The sequence below is a fragment of the Takifugu flavidus genome, chromosome 14 (genome assembly GCF_003711565.1).
Source record: "Takifugu flavidus isolate HTHZ2018 chromosome 14, ASM371156v2, whole genome shotgun sequence".
NCBI classification, from domain to species: Eukaryota; Metazoa; Chordata; class Actinopteri; order Tetraodontiformes; family Tetraodontidae; genus Takifugu; species Takifugu flavidus.
Genome location: NC_079533.1, coordinates 14,105,714 through 14,132,325, shown reverse-complemented (window position 1 = coordinate 14,132,325; position 26,612 = coordinate 14,105,714). Strand labels below are relative to the sequence as shown.

The 26,612-nt window shown below is 50.9% G+C and overlaps 2 protein-coding genes and 1 long non-coding RNA gene across 6 annotated transcripts; 2 read left to right on the top strand and 1 right to left on the bottom strand.

Moving 5' to 3' along the window:
- Positions 1–287: 287 nt before the first annotated feature.
- Positions 288–9,833, top strand: pof1b (POF1B actin binding protein). Of its 3 annotated transcripts, none has more exons than XM_057053618.1 (12): positions 288–1,045; positions 2,545–2,622; positions 5,347–5,606; positions 5,835–5,931; positions 6,078–6,170; positions 6,270–6,383; positions 6,554–6,706; positions 7,018–7,137; positions 7,296–7,427; positions 7,735–7,805; positions 7,896–8,010; positions 8,427–9,833. In XM_057053618.1, exons 1-12 carry the CDS (start codon positions 635–637, stop codon positions 8,430–8,432), a joined length of 1,650 nt encoding a protein of 549 aa, XP_056909598.1. In that variant the 5' UTR covers positions 288–634; the 3' UTR covers positions 8,433–9,833. The 3 variants fall into 3 exon arrangements, with proteins under 3 accessions (XP_056909598.1, XP_056909597.1, XP_056909599.1); XM_057053617.1 differs by having other exon boundaries at positions 8,384–9,833; XM_057053619.1 differs by lacking the exon at positions 2,545–2,622 and having other exon boundaries at positions 289–1,045; positions 8,384–9,833.
- Positions 8,588–26,612, bottom strand: LOC130537120 (uncharacterized). The gene is made up of 3 exons (XR_008953556.1): positions 26,423–26,612; positions 25,507–25,573; positions 8,588–8,700 (listed from the first exon to the last, which is right to left on the bottom strand). It is a non-coding gene; the product is annotated as an uncharacterized LOC130537120 (long non-coding RNA).
- On the top strand, positions 13,055–20,578 carry LOC130537119 (protein sprouty homolog 3). 2 transcript variants are annotated; one of them, XM_057053624.1, is made up of 2 exons: positions 13,055–13,600; positions 17,280–20,578. In XM_057053624.1, the coding sequence occupies exon 2, from the start codon at positions 17,351–17,353 to the stop codon at positions 18,272–18,274; it is 924 nt and encodes a 307-aa protein (XP_056909604.1). In that variant the 5' UTR covers positions 13,055–13,600; positions 17,280–17,350; the 3' UTR covers positions 18,275–20,578. The 2 variants fall into 2 exon arrangements, with proteins under 2 accessions (XP_056909604.1, XP_056909605.1); XM_057053625.1 differs by lacking the exon at positions 13,055–13,600 and adding an exon at positions 15,122–16,276.

The following is a 26,612-nucleotide window of genomic DNA, read 5'->3' as shown; positions in this document are numbered from 1 at the left end:
AGTTTGACCTTAACCTTTGATAATATGGTTTCCTGATCACTCTTTAATTCAAAACGCTTCAAATGTATTCCTTTCTTTTTGTTTGCGTTTAAACGTTTTTCTCCATGATAGTTTGACGTCTTCGTCGCATCAACATGCAGCAGGAGGACGCGGGACCCAGAATAATCACATTTGGACCCCATGTCCATCATGTTTTAATGCTGCAGAACAATTCAGGTCAACCTGCACTTGGTTTCAATGGCGCAGGGGTGGGGGGGGGGGTTGTGGGTCGGTTCCAGTGACCAGAGGGAGCGGAACCTCCTGAGCTGGACCCAGGTCCGTCTGCACCGGTCCACCTGCGCTCCCGCGGCCCCTCCTCCTGCGATGCGGGCTGATTTGCATGCAGAGGAGCGGGGCCCCTCCCTCAGAACTTTGCTCTTCCTCCATGTAGGAAACACTCCTCCGACCAGACTTTCCACTCCTGTTTGTCCGGGAGAAGAAGCACTTACTCAGGGGAGGCCGAACCTCACTATTCCACGCAACCAAACCGGAGGAATCTGCGTGTTCTCCCACCTAAACATTCTTTTGGGGGGTGACTTTTCTGAACTTTTGACCGGAGAACCAGAGCCGATCCCGCTGCTTCGACTCCACCACAATGTCTCTCCGGACGAACAAGACGACGACGACGTACCGCACGGTGAAGGCGGTGTCCCCGGTGTCCCCGGAGCCGGTGACCAGCACGGTGGTGTCGGCCCGCTCCGCGTCCCCGCTGCCGTACACGGTCAACGGCTACGAGACGCTCCGGTACATGGTTCCGGTGCAGCAGCAGCGGCAGCAGCAGTTCGTGCTGATGCAGCAGCCGATGGTGCATCAGACGATGGTGCAGCAGCCGATGGTGCATCAGACGATGGTGCAGCAGCCGATGGTGCAGCAGACGATGGTGCAGCAGCCGATGGTGCAGCAGGTGATGACCCCGGTTTACCTGCAGAACCTGCAGAGCCTGCAGCACCTGAGCGTCAGCAACCAGGACTCGGAGCTGCTGTACCTGCAGCAGGGCGCAGCGAGGGTGAGCAACAGAGCCTCGCTGGCACACAACAGCGGCTATTAAACAATTAAACCTGTTCAGGAAGTGAGATTAGAGTGAAAACAGTCAGAATCGCGACCCTCCTTGTACATGTGGGTCTCGGGTTTGGAATTATCTCCTGGAAAACCTGGAATATGGTGAACGTCTCACGATGAAAACACCCTGAGGTGTTTTCTGTCCTCACCCTGAGATTATGACATAGGTACACCTTTAACACCACATTCAAGGCCTTTCAGCAGGTAAAAGCTGTGTTTGTTTAGGGGGTGGGTCCGACTTTAACGCCCGAAACATCAGACATGTCGGCGGATGATGTCTCGTTCAGGTGATTCTGTTTTCTGCTGCTTTCCAACCAGTTTCAGCCATGAAACACACACACATTTCTGTTGTGATGGGAGTAACGGGCGCCGTGATTGGCTGCAGCCAGGAGTGGCCTGGTCACACGGTCTCACGCCACGGTTGGCGCCGGTTGAGGCCGTTTTTGTCTCATCCTAAACCCGTCTCCACCTCCTCCGGCTCTGCTTTACAGTCGCTGCTGTTCCCGGAAGTCGGGTGGAGGCCTGTTTGTCCTGACATGTTAGCGTGCCGCTTCAGCATTTCTTGAGGGGGATTTGAACTCGTTTTCTTTGTTTGGACTCACTGACGAGGTGGCAAACAGACGCTTCTCACTCCCAGTTTGGCACTGGTGGAGTTGATGGTTAAAATGAGCCGCCCGGTTACCTGTTGGACGCTGGCGGGAGACGTTACTGGGTGCAGACGGGCACCCAGGCGGCTCCTGACTGGGTCATCTGCACCCAATGGAACAGAAAAGTCACCTGTGTGACTCTCAGGTCTAAACCCACGGACCAGTAAAACCAGCATACCTGCCTGGCTTCAGCTGGGAAGGAAGAGGGCTGATGTGTGTGTGTGTGTGATATGTCTGAATGAAGCCGCAGGTGTGGTAAAGGTGTAACACTAGACTTTAAAAGAGCCGAGATCTGCTTTATCTCCTGGCTGATTAGGGTTTACGAGGCTTGTCCCTCTTCTTGCCCTGCGTCGAGCTCACTTCCTGTCCCGCCAGGTGGCCACGCCTGGACTTTTGCCCCCACGGGCGGTTTCAGGTGATCTGTTCCGTGGAAACGAGACACGCCCTTTTTCAAAGGCAGGCGCATTCCTCAGGTGTCCCCTGAAGACATCTGTCCTCCACCAGCAGCTGAATTCATCCTCTTATCAGGAAGACTCGCATGTTGTTTTTCCTTTCAATGCTTCCTGAAATAACAGATTTATCAATGATTGTCTTGGTCTGTGCGTTGCCGTAGCGACCAGCTAAGGTGTGGAGCGCCCCCTAAAGGGCAGCTGCAGTACAAGGTTAAAGACAGCCTGATGGAAGCAGAGCAGCGTCCAGACCTGCCGCTTCCTCCCTGGACGTTTGTCTGATGCTGCTGCTGAGCGACAGCCCAGAGCCGTCCTGGGCGGAGCTTCACTGGTCTTCTCTGTGCTTGCAGAGCCTCAGCAGGAACTCGTCCTCGGTGTTCAGCCAGTCGTCCAGTTCCCTCAAGAGTCCGGAGCCGAGCGTGGAAGAGGCGAGTATCAACTGAAGCACCGGCGCACCGAAACAAAGCCGCATTCACTGCGGGCCGTTAATCTGAGCAGGAACCACATTCTTTGGGAGGAAACCACAGAAACACAGAAGACCCCCCCCAACACCACACACACAACCCCCCCGGTTTAGAAGTGTGGAGGAAACGTTCTGTCCGTCACAGAGAAAGAACTCATTCAAACCGTGAAACAAAGAGGCTAAAGAACAGTTCAGGCGCCTTGAAAGTGGATAAAAACAAGCTGATGCGCCGACTGACCCCCGCCCGCCCCCCTGGGGGGGCCCCCGTGTTTCTGTGGTATTGTGCCGCGTCGTCCTGCGGCGACATGTTGTCCAGCTGTTGCTCGTCTTTAATCACTTTGAGTCATTTTCTCTTTCTGGGAAAAAAATGGCGCCTTCTGCGCCGGGCGTGCCGGGCGGCTCCTCCCCCAACAGTGACAAACTGAGGGCGGCTGTTTTCTGGGTGTGTCCGTGCAGCGAGTGGGCGGCGACATTCCTCTCACCTGCAGCCCGTGGCCTCACGCCCCCGTCAGCAGGGCGGGGCCACGAGGCCGCCTGTCGCGTCCTGAAAATTTAAGTGTTTTTGCAGAGAGGATCAAAGTGTCACAGGGACATTAAAGAAGACTTCAAAGGGATCAAAGCGGGTCGCAGTTGCAGATGCAAAGAACTTTTAGGCAGCTTTGACTCTCCGCTTCCTTCTCTGTCTTCGTCATGTCGCGGTAAATGTTATCAGTTAAGGTCAAAAGGTGGCGTTCTGTGGGAGTTTCACTGCTTAACCGCACACATACCTGACAGATGAGTGGGCGTGTCTGCTGACAGGACGCTAAAGAAGCGCTGAACGCTGCTCCTGAGACATCAAAGGAATTCAGCTCATAAATCATGCTTTAAACTAAGCCCCGCCCTCTCCGAAGCCCAAATTCACGTTTGGTCGTTGCTTGTTTTCATAGAGACGCACCAATCTCGTTAAAATCACGTCGGTCCGCTAAAATAACGAAACTAAGATGAAAGACAAATAAATGTCTTCTGTTCCACAGAAATGTATCCAAACTGGATCATCGTGTTTTCTAAGCCTGCTCTCCACGACGGAGGTTAGCATCTCTGAGTTAGCGCTGATGCGTTTGCAGGCTGTTGGGCTTCGTTTTTGACGAGTCAGCGCTCTGAATAACCTTAATTCCAAACCTGAGTCGTTCTGAGGGGAAAAACCATCAGCGCCACAGTTGGCTAACATCGCTCTCCTCCAAACGCGTCACTCTGTGACAGCGTAAAACTGTTACCCTCGTCTGGGGCCCGGATTAGCGCGCCTTTCCCTGAGTGGCGACGGACGAGGAGCTCAGGGAGCGTCTAGCTGAGCAGCTGAAGGATGTTGACAGGCGGACGCTCAAGTTCTGCTTCCTTAAACGTGAACGTTTAAACCCAGACGCTGCTACGGTCGAGTTATTCGGGGAGAATTTTCCCGCCAAAATCAAGGCCCTTAAATCAACATTGAGTGTCATGAGCGCGCCCCGGTTCGGGGACGCACCGGCTCCTCGCTGGCGCCACCACCAGCGCAGAATTTCACGCGTGTTTGTTACCTGCAGCTCAAATAGACGCTGAGCCTGTTTGTTCTTTTCCTGTCGACATCACTTCTGTCCTTTATCCGCGGAGCGTTTCGGCGCCGTTGCAGCGCGTCGGCATCGCCCGTCCTCAGGGACGGGTGGACTTTGAGGACAGTTTGTCATGCTTTATGTGGGGAAACTGACACTTCAAAATGATAAATTCTGACAGTTTGAGCTGTTTTCACACCTGCCGCTAAGGTTTGGCACCGATGTCCAACTTTCCCGCCTGGAACGACAGGAATGTTGGGACACACCCACCTGCATGAGGGCGCCGACACTGTGCTCCTGTTTCAGTAACAATAGCGGCAGTAAACGTTGCCTTCAGATGTGCAGGATTATTGAGTGTTTTCTATTTATGCTGAGTCGTAGTGAAGTTCTGCTGACCTTGTTCTGGATGTTGTGACGTTCCCGTGCTGACATTCCTCCGCCTGACTGTTCATGTTTGGGTGTTTACGCTTCAAACGGACCTTTGAAACGCTGCAGCCGATCATACGAGTGCTGGATTTGTTTATCCATCAATGTGATGTTGTTTTGTTGTTATTAGCCTGAGCTAGCATAACAGTTGGCAGTTATTGTAGCTTTATGTGCACTTGGAGAAATTTGTTTCGCTGAGTCGTGGTGACCTCAAAGGTCTCCTTAAAGCGTGGGGACAGGATGAGGTTGTTGGTTTAAGCTAGCTGTGGATGCTGGGAATGGAAAAGTCTCACGCTGTCCAAAAAAAGAAACGGCTACACCTGCAAATGAAATTTGAGGCAGGAACGTTGAATCATGCCAGGAGATTAACTCCCGCAAGTCTGTGCAGCAAGAACCCATCCAACCGGTCCCCCGCGAGGGTGAGGTCACGCTCTGTGGCGAGTGGAATGCTCCCAGGTTATGAAACAGCCTGGAGGAGGGGACACGTCCACCTCTCGTGTTGCTGCAGGTCAGGTGGACACTGAATGATGTCATCACTAAAGATGGCAGCTCCTTATCTGCCCCCTTCCCCCAAAAAACAACCTGAAATGGCCCAAACCCGCTAGGATTAGCTTAGCTCTGTGGACATGTGGTCAATGTTTGGACTTTTCCACCTTTAAAACTGGAAATGTTTGTTCAAAACTTCATTTGTGTCCTTCCAGGAGGAGGAAGAGGAAGTGGTGATTGAGGAAGATGATGAGGAGGAGGAGGAGGTGGAGGTGGAGGAGGTGGAGATCGTCAACGTCATACAGAACAGGGCGCCGCCGCCAGTGTTTGAGGTCACCAAGACGGAGGTCAGGGAGGCGCCGCAGCCGACCAAGCTGGACACGCGCTACTTCGGCGAGCTGCTGGCCGACGTCTACAGGAAGAACTGCGACATCCACTCCTGCATCAGCGAACACGTGGCCAAGATCCACGGGAAGTGAGTGCACGTTTGTCCTGCGTTCACGTCACAGCCTCTCCAGTGATTCACTGGTGATTCAGGGTGGAACATTCCAGTTCAGAAGCTCAATTCAGTCGGCGTGAATTGTTGTGTTCAGATGTTCCAGGTTAGTTGGAAAATGCAGCTTTGATTTTGTCCACACACATTCATTGTTTCTCCTTCCTGCCTGTGTGTGTGTGTGTGTGTGTGTGTGTGTGTGTGTGACAGGAAACACGAGCTGGAGTTGCAGAAGGACGACGTGGAGGATCTGCTCCCGAAAGGAGCCACTGAACTGACCAAGCAGCAGATCCGCTACCTGTTGCAGGTGAGGCCCCGCCCACAAACCCGCCCACCCAAGCCTGTTTGGCTTCACCTGCTGCGGCCGTCCCCCGTAGGGCCCCCGTGGTCCTTTTCCACTCTTGTGGTTCATCAGCTGAGGATGATCCGCTCCTCTTCCTCCTCTTCCTCCAGACTCGTCTCACGGCAGATAAGAGCATGCGTCTCCTGCTGTCCACCTTCAGCAGCCTGAGGGAGGAGCTGATGCACATGACCGAGGATCTGCGGGTCAGTTCGATTCTTCTGCTCGTTAAGACGAACCAATGTGATGATGATGATGATGATGGTGATGATGATGATGGTGATGATGATGATGAATGTGTGCAGCGTCTGGAGGCTGAGAAGGAGGGTCTGGAGAGAGATCTGAGCTTCAAAGCCGAACAGGCTCAACAGTATGACGGACTCCTGGAGGCCGTGAGGGAGAACAACCGGCAGCTGCAGGTGCAACACCCGTCTCGTGTTCGTGTTGTAGCTTTAGCGCCACCTGGTGGTGAGAATTTAAACGTAAAGGGAAAAAAGCGAGTTTTTAGCTGTGTCAAAGGTCAATAATGAGGCTGACCGTTAGCGGTACAGGCTAATGCAGTACAGAATTGTCCCGCCTCCGTCCCCAGCTGTCCCTGAAGGAAACCATCACCGCCCAGCGCGATCTGGAGGGCCAGCTGGCGAGCTGCCGGAGCGCCGATTCCACCCGGGACTTCAAGACCAAAGAGCTGGAGGGGAGGCTGAGAGCGTTGGAGAAGGAGAACGAGATGCTGCGCCAGAAGGTAACGATGTTTCAGTCGCCGGCTGCTTGTTAGCTTAGCGCAGATAATGATAATGTGCGATGTATTAAACAACCTCTGAGAACCATTTTATTTTGGAGAAGTTTGACCCCAACAGGCCTCCGTAGTTAATGGACAACCAAAATGCTAATAGTTCTTCAGTGATCAGGAAAAGAGGCTCCTCCTTTATCTTCAGAAACATCTATTTTTAGATGAAACATTGAATGTTCTTCATGGGGCAGCAGATGTTGGGCTGGGGCCATCTGCTGCAAAGCATCGTGGGTAATAAATTCCTCCCCGTGTGTGTGGAGCAGCTGGCCGGACAGAGCAGCAGCTCGACGCTGCAGATCAAAACAGAAGAACTGTCCCGACAGTACCGAGACCAGCTGTCCACCATGAGAGAAGAGAAGGATCGGGAGATTCAGCGGCTGAGGGTGAGAGTCACTCGTTAGCATGTTAGCACAGCCGGCCGTGGACTTCCTGTCTCGAGCGTCTGTCCTCGAGCGTCTGTCCTCAGACGGGCCGGCTGCAGAAACACAACAGCGACATTTCTCTCTAAAATAACCTGTTCTGGACGTGTGTCCGTCCTCAGACCCAGATCACCACCATCCAGACGGACACCAGCAGCACCAAGTCCTCCGCAGAGAGGAGCCTCCAGCTGAAGATCTCAGAGCTGCTCGCCATGCTGGAGCAGCGGCAGACCACCATCACCCGGCAGGAGGAGGTCTGTCCCTGTCCCTCTCCTCTGTCCCCGTCCCGCTCCTCTGTCCCCGTCCCCCTCTCCTCTGTCCCCGTCCCTCTCCTCTGTCCCCGTCCCTCTCCTCTGTCCCCGTCCCTCTCCCTCTCCTCTGTCCCCTTCCCTCCCTCTCCTCTGTCCCGTCTCCCTCTCCTGTCTCCTTCCTTCTCCTCTGTCCCCTTCTCTCTCCTCTGACCTTTGACCTCTGTCCCTGTCCCTCTCTCCTGTCCCCCCTCTGCCTCTCCTGTCCTCCCGTCACTCTCTCTAATGTCTGACCTTTGACCTCTGTCCCCAGGAGATTCGTAAACTGATGCAGGAACGAAACGACAGCTCCAAGAACGTCACCAAGACCATCATCACCAAGAGGTCAGACAGGAAGTGACTGTTGTCAGGCATCACCTGTGAACGTCTGAAGGTGAAACGACCCTCCTGGAACCGGTTCTTCTTCCCGTGCAGGTACAGGAACCAGTACCCGATGCTGGGTCTGCTGGGCGACGACTACCAGGTGACCTCGCCTGTCAAAGAAGCCAAGACCATCGTGATCGAGAGGACGGGAGAAATGATCAAGCAGGTAACCCACAACGATGACTAGAACAATGATCAGAGGGTTCTGAGAGTTCCAGGTGGGACCAGGACACCAGGTCTACTGCTGCCCCCTGGTGGTCGTACGGCTGCACTGCAGAGCACCGAGACGGCTTTTTTGCCTATAAAACCACCTGTTACAGGGAATTTCTCTGAAATTCCCCCCAAGCCGGTGTCTCTGCGTTCCCACTTGCCATAAACGCAGCACGGGAGCCACAACATCAGTCATGTGAAGCTAAATCGATTTCTCCACGTGAGCGACCGTTAATCGAGCCGGCGATCCGCGTCTGTTCATCTTTGCTGAAGCTGAAACGTCGGCTTGCCCGATAATGACTCACCTGTGTGTGTTTATTTCAAAACAGGAAATCATTACAACCCCTTAAAGACACTGCTTCTCTCCGACAGGAATGAGCGACCACCGGGGAGACCCAGACATCGTCCATCCCACTTTCCCTCCTGCATCCTCAGGGCTGCAGGCTGCTGGTGGTTCGACAACATTCCCCCCTCCCCCCAAATTGACATTGGCCAGTTTAAGATAGTTAAATGCCAAAAATGAGTCGGGCTTTCCTCACCTTTAAACGGTGAAAAAGTAGCGTAGGCCGCCTCTGATTGGCTGCTGCAGAGGCCCCGCCCACTCTGCTCCAGGTAAACGTCCTTGTCTGATGAAGGTCTGATGAGACTGATGAAAAGGAAAAGGTCAACAGGACCGAGCAGAGTTTGTGATGCGAGCTAACATGCTAAGTTGCTAAGATCAGCATGTCCTGATTCGATCCTGTAGCTTAAATTTAACACTGAGCTAACGTACTAAAGCTAACGCTACGCTGCCCAACTACAGCAGCTTCTGCTTTTAAAGCTCACTTTGACTCTAACTTCCTGTGATTGTTTTCAGAATCTTCCATTTTTGATTATTGTTCGTTTAGTTTGGCTCTTCCGGGACGCCGTACTTCATCCTGTCAGTATTAAATGGGAGTAGGTAGCGTTCAAATCAGCCATTTGGGTGGGATAAACACCCCGAAGTGGACCCAAAAGCAGCCCAGGGTCCACTTCCCCTCAGCCACCACAGCCGTGTCAGCCCGGAGGACGAGGAGCCGTCGCCGTGGTTACGATTGTACTTACTGTAATATTTATGTTTCTCTGTGTGTGTGTGAGGCTGTAGCTCCTCCTGCAGCTCCGGCCTCAAAATCCTTTGGGGAAAAATGTTTTTGGGTTGTTTTTTTGTTGTCTGGATCGGAGGTGAGCGAGCGGGTTGGCGGGCATGTTTGCTTTTGTTTGTTCTGCATTTTTACATGTAGACGCACACGAGCGGCTTCGTGTCCACGTCAGGAACCTTTGGTGTTGGTTTGCTGAGCTCTTTTTAAGCTCTTTCTAAAAAATGACCTTTGATCACCCGACAGCACGCATGTTTAATTGTTTACATGCTGAAAAATGAAGCACCGACGCTACAAAAACTACAAAATGCTCTTTCAGTTAACCTTCATCCTATAAAAGGCAATTATTTATTAATTTATGGTATAAAACTGAACCCAAAGATCAACACTGGTTCTCCGTGGACTCGGAGCCATTTGAATGTTTTTCCTGAATGTCGACGGGAACTGTTGGGTTTGTTAGCATGCTGGAATCTTAAGTGTAGCCCGAGCTAACGACACCCAGGATATATTAATGGCGACATGAATTAACTGGTTGTGGCTAATCTGCAAATAGATTTTTATATTTTCCCAAGCAAACTTTATCACGTTCAAGTGTAGATTAACGACAGGAAGAACGATTCCAATTCCTCTTGTGATAATTAAAAGCTGACTTGAAGAAAGTGAACTCGTCTTGTTGTAATCTGTCACCGGGAGCTGAATAACGGTGCCTTTATTCCAGCCGTTGTTCGGGCGTCCAGCAGGTGGCGCTGGTCCTCTGCAGGAGCCTCTGAACGAAGTCATTGATGCTCTGCAGGACTCGGGTGGTTCTCAACCATTTTGACTCCAGTCCGCCGCAGACGGAAGGTCCCGACACGGAAATCAAAGGAGATCAAAGGCTTTGATCAGGTTTTGGAACTGATCAACAGTCACAGGAACTGGGAGAAACATCCCAGCACCAAATGTTGAATTTAACACCCAGTCTCGCTCCGACCTTTGACCTCATCCAAAGCTAACAAACATTAGCGTCATCTATCCGACGCGATGCTTCCTGCGTCTCACGTGCGACAGCGGCAGGAAGAGCGAGGCTGCATTACCCACATCAAAGAGCAGCGTTAGCGGCCATAATCAATGTTTCCCCATTACAGCCGGGCCGCTCGCTCGCTAATCAGATCAATGGGCTTTATTGGCGTGAATGGAAGTCTCATTTCAATATCGAAAAAAACATTCAGCAGAGCAGCAGAGAAAAGGTTTCTGGGTCTGTTGAAGTTTGATATTTGGGAACTTTTGTGTTGGATTCTTTATTTATTCAATTTCAGTTGGCTCAAAAATACATTCAGCTCCTTTTATAGAGAGAAAATCAACAGATAATAGAAAAAAACTAATGAAAAAGAAAAAAAAAATCACAGTCTCTCTATTTTACCCCCCCCCCCCGAGCACGCAGGCCTATCGACCCCTCGCTCCCAGTAACCAGGCCCCATGCCTGGGGTCAGCGACCCAGTGGGGCCCCTCCCACCGAGGCTATAGGGTCAGAGAGTCTGTGTAACCATTTTCTCTGTATGGTTTGGCCCCGTCGTCACGGTTACACAAATGACCGAACATTTGGTCGTTTTTGGTGGCGCACTGTGATGACATCACACCGCAGCTGCTGGTATCAATGGGGGGACATTAAAAAACAAAAATAAAGCAGTTTGAACAGAGTTAGCATAAACGATCAGAGGGTGGGGCTGGACCACAGCAAACCTTGGGGGGGGGGGGGGGGGGTTCTTTTTTGACTACACAGTTCAGAACAGATACTGGAAGTGCTGGAAACCTGCAGAGCATCTGAGGATGGGTGCCCCCCCCACTTCCCCCCTCTAATGTCTGAGCTCTGGCTTGTTTCACTTAATTCTATCTATCCAGCTCCTCATCCATCCATCAGTGTCTCTGTCTCTTACACACTTTCTCCCCCCCACACACATCCTCTTCCTCTCTCATTGTCTCTCTCTGAACACCCCCCCCCCCCCACCAGAATGGCTGAGCGGGTGAGTGTGGGTGAGCGGGCCGGCCACTGATGCACTCCTGGTCATTAATAAAAGTTTCATACACAGTCAGGAAATGCATTTGCGCCCCCGCGGCTGCAGCTCCTCTCAGACACAGGAAATGGGCGCTTGGCCACCGGCCAATCGAGCTATTTCAGGGGTTCGTCCGGAGCCAATCAAGCGAGGTCTGGTCAGCTAATGGACGGCGGCTTTGCTCCTCTACGCCCAAATATCACCAACAATCTAGCTTTTGTCGAGCCGAATGTAGCCTGAAAAACTAGCCAGTCCGTAAACGATCAACAAGCAAAATGTATGCTAACACATTAGCATATGCTACATTGTTGGGCTGGGGCCATTTGCTTAAGTGGCTAGCTACAGCTTTATCCACGCTCAAGCTATCACACGTGACGCGTGCTAACGATGCTGTGTGCTAATTTGGCTACAGGTCCAGATGACATCATAACTCACACAGTTTAGCCCCGCCCACAAAACACAAAATTTAAATGTGTAATTTAAAAATGTCATGGATGGGATCACACACACACACACACACACACACACACACACACACACAGACCGCCAATTGACATGGATCCCTGCCCGACCCAGAACATCCGTCCATCTCTCTTCATCACACATCAGTTCTTCTACAGTTTCTAACTTTCAGACATTTCCCACAGATTTTAGTGCCAAATTCACATTTTCTCCTTTATTTAACTTCAGTTCACAAAGAACAAACCAACATAAACTGTCAACACAAGTCTGACGTAAATATTAGATTACTACAAAAAGGCAGCGCCCCCTGGTGGACGGTCTTAATCTTAAATGAATGATGTGGAAAATAAGCAATACATAAAATGATCAAATATAGAAATATTCCATTAAACTGCGGGTTTGGGGAGCATTCTGAGGGTTCGTCAGGTCGCAGAACTTTTAAAAGAATTTGCAACAATAAAACTGGATTTAAGAAGAATATTTTACTTTGTTTATCTTTTACCGTCTTCAGTCATCAGTTGGTTTCATCTCAGACATTTTCATCAACAGGAAGCTTCTCCATTAGACCAGTGTCCAGTTACCTTGTGTGTGTGTGTGTGTTTCTACACTTATGTGACTCACTGAAGTCCGGATGGTTGCAAGTTGCTGAGTAAGAGGGCAGATTAAACTAAATGTGCGTACACACACACACACACACACACACACACACACACACACACACACACACACACACACACACACACGGTTCAGATTACAGTCATGCAGCATATTGTTCATGATGTCACTCAACAGGAGAAACATGAATTGATTCCTCTGAAATGATGCAGAGAATTCTCTAAACGAGCAGCAACAGTGATGGGGTGAACACCGCCCCCCTGTGGCCGGAGGCCGCAACAAACTGCTCTCATTTAATTCAACTGCACATTATTTCGATAAATATTTTCAGCAAAATCATCGATAGCAAAATTCCTTCCATGTTTGGATTGAACGAATGGTGAAAGTCAGCAGAGAGAGGGAGAGAGAGAGAGAGGGAGGGAACGGGAGAGAGAGGGAGGAAACAGAGGGAGGGAGGGAGAGAGGGAGGAGAGGGAGGGAGGGCAAGAGAGGGAGAGAGGGAGGGAGGGAGAGGGAGGGAGGGAGAGAGAGAGGGAGGGGGAGAGAGAGGAGGGAGGGAGAGAGAGAGGGAGGGAGAGAGAGAGAGGGAGAGGGGGGGAGGAAACAGAGGGAAGGAGGGAGAGAGAGGGAGGGAGAGAGGGAGGAGAGAGAGAGAGAGGAAGGGAGGGAGAGAGAGAGAGAGGGGGAGGGAGAGAGAGAGAGAGGGGGAGGGAGAGAGAGAGAGAGAGAGAGGGAGGGAGAGGGAGGGAGAGAGGGAGGGAGAGCAGTCTGAGCTCCAGTCATTCATCCTTCAGACGGAGCAGAAAGAGCAGAGCAGGACAGAGCAGCTCTGAAGGGGACAGAGGGAAGTTCTGCATCTTCCCGTCTTTAAAAAAAAACAACCTTCTGCATTTGTTCCTTTCCTCTTTTTTCTTGTTTAATTTCCGGGTGGAGAAACTTCCACTCGTCCAGCGGCAGAAGACACTTTTCCGACTAAAACAACGAGAACATCGTCTCAGACTTTTTGTCTGTGAAGAGGTGGGGAAAAAAAGGTGTAGAGGAGGTGAAGCAGGACACTCAGAGACCTCCAGGAGGAGGAGGAAGAGGAGGAGGAGGAGGAGGAGAGCGCGTCACGTTGGGCGAGAGCATCCTCCCATTCCTGGACAGCGAGGACGACGTGTCTGCAGAACCTCTGAGAGCACCTGCCGACCCAACAATCCTCCCTGGAGCGCAGACGTTCCCCGGGACCGTCCACAACTTCTGAAGCGGCGTAGGGATATTTGAGAGCCGTCCATCTGTTGGACACGAGCGCGCCGCGGCAGGATGGACCAGCGTCCAATCAGAGGTAAGAACCGTCCGATGTGACGCTGCTGAGCACCGACGGATCAGAACCGACACCGCTGGGAAACTTCCTGGAGAAACGGTCTGAACTTTGGTTGCTCCCGTGTGTCTGTCACGCAGCTGCCGACCCCCCCGAGTGGGTCCCAGATTAGCGCCAAAATAATCCCAATCTCGGCGTCGCAGCCTCGACCCAAACTTTCGAACCGACTCCAAACATTTTACCTCCGAACCGAATCAGCTCGGATGATGAAACTTTAGAGGTGAGAGAATGATGTCAATGTTGGGGGGGGAGGGGGGGTGATTGATTGTCCTCAAGGTCGGATGTAGAATGTCAATACCCATCTCCGCTTGGGTGGGACGGGGGGGTGGGGGTGGGGGGTTAAATGAGCACATGATGGGGAGGGTTAGAAGGGAAAAAACCTGAATGGATGGAGGGATGAGGGAGAGCGTTAGTACATGAATGGGTGGGGGGGGGATGACCACAGCAGGGTGATAATGCACCGGCTAATGCACTGGAGGACCACAGAGGGGTGGATAGAGGAAAACCTCAGAAGAAGAGTAAAAGACAGGAAGCCAGAAGAGAAAGAAGCTTTTTTCCCTCCATCTGATGGAGTCCAGCAGCTGAACCCGACAGATGCAGTACCTCTAACTGCCACTAGGGGCAAACATATTTGTTATCTTTTTTATTTGTTTACCAAAACAACTAAAATTTAGTCAGAACAACAAACACTCACATGTGCAGTTGTTCAAAGCAACGTCAACATTCATGTAAATTTAGAACCGATTGATTATTCTACGTTTAAACTTGTTCATCTGCTCCCAAAATGGCCGTCTGTCGGACTGGCGCTCAAACGTCTTTAGAGGAAGAAGAGGAGCTAAAGATACATTTACCCCCCCAGTTTGTAGACGTGTTGGGGCACTTTTCTACTGAAATAACCCCATTATGAGTCAGAAACACTTAAATATACAAACAACACAAAAAAAACCCAAAACAAACCTCAAAACTTCCTTTACAAGCTAATCCTCATCATCAGCTAATGCTAGCAAATATGCACCGAGGCCTTGCGTCAGCTCCCTTCCTTCACTTTCTCTCAGCTCACTCCACTTTGGTGTTATCACTCTTCGCATCGCCATCCTTCATCGCTTCCTTCCTTCCTCTCGTCCTCCGTCTCCTCGCTGGACGTAGCGGCTCTGCGGCGTCTATTTCAGTCTTTCCGCTGGGGTCAGATTCAGCACATCCGGTATCTCATCCAGTTTATTGTCATTCAATCCTGCTGCGTTCCCCGAGGGCATCAGGAGGACGGCCCCGGGTCTTAGTGCCTCTTTAGCGCACGTGCACACACCAGTTCCATTGAACTAGTTCATCGCTAACATTTGTATCTGTCCAGCGGTGGCGTTACGACCTCCTGATCGAAACATCCCCTTTAATCAAGGCAGCCGCTCACACGCCTAGAACCAGGGTCCGTCTGAGGTTTCTGCCTGCCAGCTTCCCCCTCCCCGCCATCCCCCGCGCTGTGTTTTCTCATGCGCTGCGACTCTTCTCGTGAGAAAACAAACCAATTTTATCGACCTCTGACCTTTGCCTCACCGGGTCAACTCGGCTCGGTTGCGCAAACGGTTGTTGCAACATCTCGTCACCAAGAGAGCACTTAAAACAGAGAGGGAGAAGGTTGAGGAGCAGCAGAGGAACGGAGAAGCTGGAGTGAATGAAAGAGGGAGGGAGGTGGTGTGAGAGGAGGAGAGGAACGGGGGCCACCCCTCCTCATATGGAGGCGAAGGGTCACTGCGAAAATAGCCTGAAAGCATGATGTCATAAGGGAGAAACGCGGCGGTGAAACTGATCAGGACAACGGCAAGTTCATGTCATCAGAAGACATGAAGACCACAGGGACAGTCCTCAGGTCGCCGCCGCCAGATTGTCCAGGCACCTCTGATCAGTGTGGAGACATTAGCCCGCAGGCTAGCTGCTAATCCTGCCTTGATGGAGCTGTTCCAGAATCAGAGTGACTCTCAGAGACCTTCTGGACCTTCTGTCACGTAAAACAGTTCCCCCTCCAGGTGCTCCTGCTGGAGACCCAGAACTTCTGGAACACCAACATCACAGAACAGGAACCTTTAAGGTCCCAACTCCGCCATCATGATTCCAAGGAATTCCAGGACGCCAGAACTCTGAAATCTTGGATCTCCTCGAGACCACTGAGGTCCGGATTTCGCTGTCAGATCCCGTCTGGCGTTTTTTCAGACTCGGTCTTCACTTCTGCCGCTCAAACATGAGCTCATGGAAGTCGGCGGTATCTTTTCTCAGCAATTAGATGGGCTGATAGACGGGCAGAGGACGGGTGAGCCGAGGCCGCCGCTCCGCCTGATCCGATTAGACACCAGGGCTTCTCCCGTCTCCTCTCGCTAATTCGAAAATGCATCCTGGCCCCTGTGAGCTGGACCTCCTTATCTACAGCTGGACCTCCTGCAGCATCTTCATTGTCCTCTTGGAGAACAGGAAGTGTTCTGCTCCATTTTGCCCCCCCCCCCAGAACCTTTCTGGGTTTCACCCACGTCCTCCACTCGTCCGCACCCTGGATTAAAAGACTGGATTAAGGTTTAGATGATTAACAAATAAATAAAAACGGGCCTGAATAAAGACGAAAGCAGAGCGTAAGGAGTCGCTGTCGTCATGGTTACGGTCAGACTTCTTTTCTGCTTCTTCCTTCTTAACCTCCATCCTCCGTCTAATCTGCTGATCTCTAAACACATTTCCATTCGGCCTCATTACACTCGGAGAGGACTGGCACCATTCAAGAGCCCCGAAGCCTCTTGGCAACACACACACACACACACACACACACGCTCAGCCGTAGTTGTTTGTTGCACTTCCTGCGTTTATCCAACGCTTGACGCGGGTTTTACTGCAAATTTGTACCACTTATCAGAATCTTAATCCTGGACTAAGACCCCAGACAAGGGTCAGGTTAGCCGCAGGGCACCAGCTAGCTTGGCTATGCGTATGCTAGCTCTGAATCAGCGGATAAATCAGGCCAACCTTGTATTCAGACGTGGATGTGTTTGGTTAGCAACATTTAGCAAAAACCTCACTGCGATTTTCCATTCAACCACCTTTTAAGCAAACTTCTGGTGTTGTTTGTGTGCTGCGTGTTCTGTGTGTGGAGCATTTCCTGTCTGAGATCGACTCGTTTCCTCGTGCGGTCTGAAAAGGCCAACCGAGATTCAGAAAAGGAATTTGGTCAAAAATGAGCCCGGCAACATTTCAGCTCCCCTTTAATCTCTGGAACTCGGCGATGCTGCCAGCTTCTGGGTCTGCAGGTGGTTTTCCTCCGTGGCAGCAGCAGCTGTGCTCAACAGATGCTAAATTACAGCCTGGACCTCAGGCTAATAATAGCATTAGTCTGAGCAGAACCTCCCTGGTCCTGACAGGGCTAATAGTCCAGGAGCCGCGCCGCTAAATATTTCAGGAATCGTCAGCAGCGGCTGCAAACGTAGTTTCTGAAAGCAGCTAAATGTGATTAATCATCTTTCTGAAATGGTAAAACACAGAACTGCTAGATCCAAATCCTCTTTGCTCCAGCTGTTCCCCTCGTTTAATGTTGGGGGAGGGGGGGTCGTGTTGCACTCGCCACGCCCATCCCGGGTAATTGTGTGACTAAAGTCGGGCCTTCTTGTGTTTGCAGGTTTGTCTGATGTGCCGTGAGAGTCGGGAGCCCGTTGCCCCCCGCCCCGGCCACCGCCCCGGGTCACCACCATGGACGCCGCTCATTCCTTCCGAGTGGAGCTGGACGGGCTGGACCTCCAGCAGGTCCCGGTGCTTTCGCTCGACCAGATAAGACTCATCCGGGCCAACAATGACTATGTGGACAGGCCAGTGGCGCTGGAACCAGCATCCCAGTCTGGGTTTTTTTATGCCCTGGACGATCGGCATCCCCATGTGGGCCTCCCCCACCAACACTCCCAGGCCTCCTTCCGCCCCGCCCTGCCCCGCAGCCAAAGTCAGCACGCTCACCCTTCTCGCCTGAGCCGCTCCAGCACAATAAGCTCGTCCATGTCTCGGACCAGTGCCACGTCGGACCAGCGTCTGTTGGCGGGTTTGACGCCGTCTCACTCGGGCTTGGGCTCGGGCTCGGCGGTCCGTTCTCAGCCTAAAGGGGAGCTCAAGCACGACGCCTCTTTCGGCAAAAGCCTGATGGAGGACGAGGCCGAGCTGGGCCGCCACTTGTTCATCTGCGAGGGCTGCGGCCGCTGTAAGTGCCAAGAGTGCTGCGCCCCTCGCCGCCTGCCCTCCTGCTGGGCGTGCGGACAGCGCTGCCTGTGCTCCGCCGAGAGCGCGGTGGAGTACGGCACCTGCCTGTGCTGCGTCAAGGGCCTGTTCTACCACTGCTCGGCCCAGGACGACGAGGACAACTGCGCCGACCGGCCCTGCTCGTGCGCTCCGGCCCACGCCTGCGCCCGCTGGGGCACCATGGGGCTGCTGGCGCTCTGCCTGCCCTGCCTCTGCTGCTACCCCCCCGCCCGGCTGTGCCTTGCCGTGTGCCAGCGCGCTCACGACCGCGTCACTCGCCCAGGCTGCAGGTGCCACAACACCAACACCGTGTGCCGCAAAATCTCCGCCTCCAACCCCAACCCGGGGCACCCCTCCCTCCGTAGCAAGACCTTGGAAAAGCCGTTATGACAGGTCGGGACGGAGGAGGTGATTTCCGCTCTGCTGTCGCCAAAGCTACTGACGTTGTGACCCACCGACCTACGCACGCCAAGCCAACCGACCCGCCGCCGTTTCTTCTTGAATCCGCTCCTCCGCCGCCTCAGGAGGGACCAAAGCTTCATCGTGCCTGTTCGTGTCGGGAAGCCCGACAACAAAAACAAAGACGCCGCGGACAGAAAAGCCGCCCTCCTGCCGTCTGGACGTAAGAGAATCTATTTATTTATTGCCAATCGGTCTCTTGCGGAGAGACCGAGGCGAGGAGGAGAGACGCTGATGGCAACTGGTCTGGACAGAGACTGAGGACTGGCGGGACGTCCAGGAAGGGGAAGGACGGGAGTTCAGAGACGAGGGTTGTGTCTCAGACTGAGAAACCACGTGTGAGGTTCAGAAGCAGCGGAACGTCAAGCAGGAATCCAGGTTTTCCTGCTCATCTGGAGGGAAAAAGCGCCGAGAGGTGGAAGATGTTTGTGTGGACACGGGGAGCATTTAGCCAGAGGGAGGGTGTGTGTGTGTGTGTGTGTGTGTGTGTGTTCTGATACCGTATGAATCCCATGTACGCAGAGCTGGGTGTTGTTTTATCGGCAGCAGAACCCCCCCCCCCCTCTTATTTTTAGCATCGCTGCTTCAGTGGTGCTCTGACGGTCTGGTCAGATTTCCACCTCAAGTCAGGCTGTCGCCAACCCCCCCCCTCCACCACCCAACCCTCCTCCCACTGCCTCAACCACACTGGCCCTCTCTGGTCCCACCATGACACACAATTGAGAAATAACAGAACCAGAACTTAAAAACCTGGTTGTTACGGCAACAAACCTGAAATATGGGGATTCAGCATTTACCATCATGGCCACGGATGGTTTATAAACATAAACACACACACACACACACACACACACACACACACACACAGTACTGGTCTGTTTCTTTAGCTCGTGGGGCTAAAAGGCTCCAGATCGGGTCCATGGAGAGTTGATCAAACAGGCAATTAGCTTCATGATAGCTCCTAATGGGTCAGGGGAGGAGGTGTGTGTGTGTGTGTGGGGGGGTGGGGGGGGGGGGGGGGGTGACAGGAAGTGAGGAGCTGCGGTGATTCACAGATGGACGGCTGGTGGACAAAAAGGATGCTGGGAGAAATCAAATGTGATCAGGAGTCAATTCAGATTAATGTGGAGGGAGAATTCAGAGCTGATAAACATCACACACCTGCTGTGTGTGCGTGTGTGTGTGTGTGTGTGTGGGCGCGCATGTGTTAACTGAGCTGTTAAATGTTGCATCGCTATATTTTTATATGTAAATAGGAGCTATTAAGGGTGAAAGATTTTTATTCTGCTTTTCATTAACATTGTTCCAGCTGGTCAATATTTACTTTCGACACAACTTTGGTGTCATCATCATCTGCTTCACACATTTTTACCCTTAAATCATCTTTTTTAATCACCTTCACAGAGTCGAATTTATCTGTTTCATTATTTAAAGCTCCCATTTTTCAAAAGTTCCAATCTAATATTGTATTATGTTTTTTCACGTTTGCATCTGTGTTATGAAATTGCCCCACATGTTTTTGTTTCTCTGTTCAGCAACTTAAACCCCCCCAAAGTATTTAGCTGTTTATTTAAGTGGAAACCGTTCCCCTGCGCTCACATTATTTATTTAAATTACTACAAATATCAGCAGCTAAATGTTGAATTTTCTGAATCATGTTCCCAAAAATTTGGGACAAACCTCAGGAAACGCGTCCGCTGTGGCGAGCGGCAGCTGACCGGAACGTTTTCCTGTAAAAATAAATAAATCTAAAACAGGAACCCAAATTTAGGGCTGCTGAATTTGGCATGATGTATTTATTTCCGGTCACACGCTCAGAAAAACCCTAAAATTTGATTTTTTCCCCCCTCTACTTTGCATTCATAACATTTCTAATCACGGATCTCCAAAACAATAATCTTGATTCCTACATTTCCCAGCATTCCTTTCTCAGACCGGGCCAACACCTGCTGCAGGTACGCAGCCTAGAACCACTGAAACACAGCAAGTTCTGGGCTCAGAAACAGAGTTGATGGTTTATGAATCTATAAGAAGTTTTATTTTTGAAGTGTTTTATATGCGACCGTGACTTTGTCCCGCTGCTGACGTTTGTTTTTGAGGGCACCTGCAGTTGCCACGGAGACAGTTTGTGGTGTGTTTTAGAAACGAGGCGACGGGGATCAGTGCTGCGCGTCTTTGATTTGGGCTCTTTGTTCCTCGATGGCTGCTGCGACCCCCCCCCCCAAAATACAAACCAATAAAAACGAAGAATCTAAACAAACGTGTCTTTCCTCTGATCAATAACTGATCGATTACACACGCTGAGGAGGGTCTGAAGACTCAGCTGAAACAATGGAGTGTGTGTGAGATCTGTGTGAAGCCTCCCCAAACACACACACACACACACACACACACACACACACTACTGAGTTTATAAATAAGTAATCAAGGCTGGGTCACACTAATGGCTTCCCTGAACAGTGCATACAGATGTGCACATTTGTGTGTGTGTGTGTGTGTGTGTGGTGTGTGTGTGTGTGTGTGTGTGTGGGCGCGCATGTGTTAACTGAGCTGTTAAATGTTGCATCGCTATATTTTTATATGTAAATAGGAGCTATTAAGGGTGAAAGATTTTTATTCTGCTTTTCATTAACATTGTTCCAGCTGGTCAATATTTACTTTTGACACAACTTTGGTGTCATCATCATCTGCTTCACACATTTTTACCCTTAAATCATCTTTTTTAATCACCTTCACAGAGTCGAATTTATCTGTTTCATTATTTAAAGCTCCCATTTTTCAAAAGTTCCAATCTAATATTGTATTATGTTTTTTCACGTTTGCATCTGTGTTATGAAATTGCCCCACATGTTTTTGTTTCTCTGTTCAGCAACTTAAACCCCCCCAAAGTATTTAGCTGTTTATTTAAGTGGAAGCCGTTCCCCTGCGCTCACATTATTTATTTAAATTACTACAAATATCAGCAGCTAAATGTTGAATTTTCTGAATCATGTTCCCAAAAATTTGGGACAAACCTCAGGAAACGCGTCCGCTGTGGCGAGCGGCAGCTGACCGGAACGTTTTCCTGTAAAAATAAATAAATCTAAAACAGGAACCCAAATTTAGGGCTGCTGAATTTGGCATGATGTATTTATTTCCGGTCACACGCTCAGAAAAACCCTAAAATTTGATTTTTTCCCCCCTCTACTTTGCATTCATAACATTTCTAATCACGGATCTCCAAAACAATAATCTTGATTCCTACATTTCCCAGCATTCCTTTCTCAGACCGGGCCAACACCTGCTGCAGGTACGCAGCCTAGAACCACTGAAACACAGCAAGTTCTGGGCTCAGAAACAGAGTTGATGGTTTATGAATCTATAAGAAGTTTTATTTTTGAAGTGTTTTATATGCGACCGTGACTTTGTTCCGCTGCTGACGTTTGTTTTTGAGGGCACCTGCAGTTGCCACGGAGACGGTTTGTGGTGTGTTTTAGAAACGAGGCGACGGGGATCAGTGCTGCGCGTCTTTGATTTGGGCTCTTTGTTCCTCGATGGCTGCTGCGACCCCCCCCCCCCCAAAATACAAACCAATAAAAACGAAGAATCTAAACAAACGTGTCTTTCCTCTGATCAATAACTGATCGATTACACACGCTGAGGAGGGTCTGAAGACTCAGCTGAAACAATGGAGTGTGTGTGAGATCTGTGTGAAGCCTCCCCAAACACACACACACACACACACACACACACACACACACACACACACACACACACACACACACACACACACACACATACACTACTGAGTTTATAAATAAGTAATCAAGGCTGGGTCACACTAATGGCTTCCCTGAACAGTGCATACAGATGTGCGCATTTGTGTGTGTGTGTGTGTGTGTGTGTGTGGGGGGGGGGGGGGGGGTCTCTATTTGCTGTCTCAAATTAAAGTGCACTACAGCTCGTCCACCACAACACACCAGCACACGCTAGATAACAGCCATGTGACACACAAACACGCCGAGCGTGTGCGTTTCCAGAAAAGTGAATTATTCAGATGTTTCATGCACCAGCTTTTACCAACAAACTGGTTCTCCACATCTGGGTCCTGGCGGTCTGAACCCGGGGGCTCAGGGTACTAACGGTGCTAAAGGCAGCCTTATCTCCACTGTAACTGCACAGCTGAAGTGCACGTCTACACGTCACGACGAAGGACGCCGTCGGATCGGCGCCGCCAGAGGCTGAAACGATCCAAATCCGAAGAGGAGCTGCACAGAACCATCAGGGTCCACCGGACACGATGGAGGAGGGAGACAGTTTCTCGCTCTTGACAATGAGCGCACAACATTGTAGATGTACGCGACTAAGCTGATGCTGAAGGTGAGCTGATCCTGCTCATTAAAGACCTGGACCTGGAGCTGGCTCACAGCAGGGCCTGATCGCTCCCGTCACCCCCTTCCCCCTCATCAAGGTTCTGGGAACCAGCAGTCCTGGAGCGCTCTACTGGGATGATCTGGTGCTTCCCCAGATGCGAGCGGGCCTCTGAGGACCTCCGAGGTCAGCAGCAGGACTTTAAAGTCCACTTTGGCTCCAAAGGAGAGAAGCTTGTCACAAGAATCCTATTTTGATGTGCTGCCACCAGTGAGGAGGCTCTAGAACCTGACCACGAAAGCACCTCGCACGCCGATGCCAGTCTTGACCTCTGACCCTGCTGTTAAAGCGGTGGGTGTCCAGAGGTGAGGAGCCGTCCCCCGCCCTGCACCGAGGCCCCCCCACCCTGCCCTCTGCAACTGGAGCATCTCCACTGAGGCCCTTGTTGTTCCTGTCCTGAAGCACCATGGGAGCTGGTCTCCAAGACCCTGGACAACAAAAGCTCCTGTCCGTCAAACAGCCATACAGCCGTCAATCAGACCCCAGGCCATTGTTTACTTGTTTACACAGACGACGACGGAGTTCTGCTGCCAGCGACACCAGCGCAGCCTCACACAACCGCCACTTTAGAGCAACGGGTAAAGAAAATGACCAGTAAAAGGAGGTCAGAGGTCAGGGTCGGGGACAGAGCGGGAAGGTGGGACGCACTGTCCTTTAAGACAAACCCTCACCAGGACAGAGACAGCGTCACCTCCTATAATGACCCAAACAGCATCACGTGCACAGCGGCACCTCGGAGGCTTAGCAGCAACGTTAGCCTGTCTCAACGTTTTCCCTTTTAAACTGAGCTCAGATCGTCTCCGTCTCAACGTTGGACCCGAAGCTCCTTTTATGAATTTACAGGTTCGCGGAACAAAAAAAGGTCGACGCTAAAACTCTTTTCTGCACCGACAAATGCTAAACAAAAGAAAAAAAAAAGGCTAATGGTGCTCATGTGGAGCACAGTTGCTGCTGCGGTGCTGCTTGAACCCGCTGACACCGTCCTGCAGAAAAGACTCGGCACTGGAGGACGACAGGAAACGGCAGAGCGAAGGACGGAGGGAGCGCGGGAGGCTGTGCACAGCTGCAGCGGCGGGGGAGGGTGGGAATGTTATCTGCAGGGGTCAAAAGGGTCAGGAGGGAGATTTTAACTCACTTCCTGTTTCTGCTGCTGGGATGACAAACCTCCGCTCCCTCCTCTGTGGAATTCACCCCCCCAATCTGCTCCCTTCATCCTCGTCTCTTAGCTTTTCTCCATATTCTGACGGTCGAGGAGACATGATTAATCACCGTCACCGACCGACGCTCGCGCGCCCCTCGTGCCTTAGCGGTCGCTACAGCAGCGTTCGCTGCAGATGTTGGTTGCTAACCCGGAGGTCGCGCCGAGGGTCAGGCAGCTGCACTCTCCGACTTGGCTACGTTGGACTTCTGAGGTCCGTCAGAGCTGAGGAGTTGGTCTAAGCTAACGCCACAAGCACGCGGCTGCACGGCCAAGGCCAGACAGATGTTGATGTCTGGGATCTCTCTGAAGGGAAGCGAACCCATCAGGTCGTCTTGTGGTTTAAACTCAGCACAAATAAGACCTGATCGATCAAATAAAATGTAACGCCGATCTACCCGCCCGCGTTCTTTATGACCCGTACCACAGCCAGCCACCAGGGGGCCGCGCGGACGGTTCTGACACGCCGAACATTTGGACTCTGGAGGCGGCAGAACAGTCCGAGGAGAAGAGCTCAAGCTAACCTTCGTTGTAAACCAAGAAAATCTGTAAGAGAGAACCGACCTGATGTAGGTCACACACACACACACACACACACACACACACCACACACACACACACACACCACACACACACACACAGGCGCAGTTTCAATCGTCTGTGCATCCTGTAGAGGATGCAAAGAGGAAGTGATTGAATAATTCAGCGTGTTTCCTGGACAGTAATGGCCTGCTGCCGCTCGCTCCGAGATGCGGTTAAGTGCTGCCGTCCTCAGCCAATCAGGCGGCCCGGCGGCCGCTCATCCATCCTCCCCGGTTCACTTGGTGCCGCAGAGAAAATAAAAACTAGAAAATTACAGACTCTGATCAACTTACTCGGCCCATAAAATGCTGCGATAGGAGCAGCTCGAAGGTGACGTTTGGATGTTTCTGCAAGTTTTCCTCCAGTTTGCAGGACTGAGCACGTTTCTTCTGTTTTTAGCACTGAGTTTTGTGTCCTTCTCACACATTTTTACAAGTTAAGTAACATTTAAGTCCAAGCAACATTATCGGTGAAGTGAAGAGAAACTGCTCCAAGTTCAGGGTTTGGAATTCTGCCGCCCTGACTGGATTATATTTAGACGGAACTTCCAGGAAGCAGGATGAGAGATGTGGAGCTGCTGGTAGATATTAGCGAGTCTTGTGGGACAAAACCAGGGCTCCCACTTTCCCACAGTCAGAGCTGGAAAAGGCTGGATGGAGGCCCTGACAGCTGGCCCTCGCAAAGAACTCTGGGTAACAGACCGCCTGCTGCCTCCACAGAGACAGAGGTCAGCGAGCGAGAAGACACTCAAGCTTTAAAATTAAAACCTTATCCAGATAATTATTCCAGTTCCTTGACAGGATAAACCTCTTTGTTTATTTTATTATTTTCTCTACTGAGATCATCTACGGCAGCTTTGTTTGCTCATTTCCAGCTAAACTCCTGAGCGAGAATCAGATAAACACAAACAGAACTTTTCCAGGCAGCCAAGTTTAAATCCTGGTGCATTGTGGGTATCAGATTTTAGTCCTACCTTATGGCGTTATGCTGCACCGTCCCACAAGGGGGCGCTGTGGTTCCACTGGTCGTCAAAGGTCCATCTGCATAAGACAAAGATGATGAACGATCTTCTCATTAACTCCGAATTCAAAACTGGTAGAAATGTGATCAACTCAACTTCCATCACAACACAACTGTCATGAAAAATCATTTCCTTTTAAAAGCACGAGTGCAATATTTGTCATAAATTATTTTAATATAAATTTTAATCAAAAGTATAATTTCATCAATTCTGCAAGTCTGCCGCTTGACTGCAGCGCTTTGGCTCCCTCTTGTGGTCAGATCACATCAGCACGAAAAGGCAGCACATCTTGACATTGGTTCCAGTTTTGATTGTAACTAATATCCGCGGTTGCTTATCATGTTTCAGATCTATCCCAGTTTAATTTCTTATCCCAAATTATTACTCATGACTTCATATTACGTCTCAGGTCCTCCAACGCCTCCCTGCACTTCCATCCTCAGCTTCCTTCACTGTCCTCCTCTGGACATGTCTAAACCATCTCAGTCGGGTTTTACTTCCAGAACATCTGTACTGGACCAATTCCTCATTCTGCCTCCTGTCTTCTTCTCAGAGTCACTGTCTCCAACCCAGACACCATCTCTGGTCTCACCACCACCTTCTGCACCTTTACCTTCATTCCAACATTAAAACGGACTAAAACGGAATCTTTTCACATTAAACACAACTCACTGACTTGTTAATGGAACCGTACGCACGTTTTTATCCCAGAAAAGGTCTTATTTACAGTCTTGAAACACTAAAACTGCTGCTTCCATTCATTTGTCACGTGCACGGATGCCCTTTTATCAAACAATTAAAGCCAAACTGAAAAAAAAAAATCTTTAAGTGACCCTGCGTGTAAATTTGACCGCGTTAAACTTCCTACCTGCGTTCGGTGACGTATTTTCATAACGTCACGTGCAGCTGAAACGTGAGAAAATCGGAACACTTTCGTATTGATGCGAAAAACATCTTCTTAAAGAGTCAAAAATGCACGTTTTTAGCCAAACGCGGCTCCGCGTGGTCGCACGAGGACGAGAGGACCAAACGGTCGAAGCTCCGCCCCCTGGCGCACC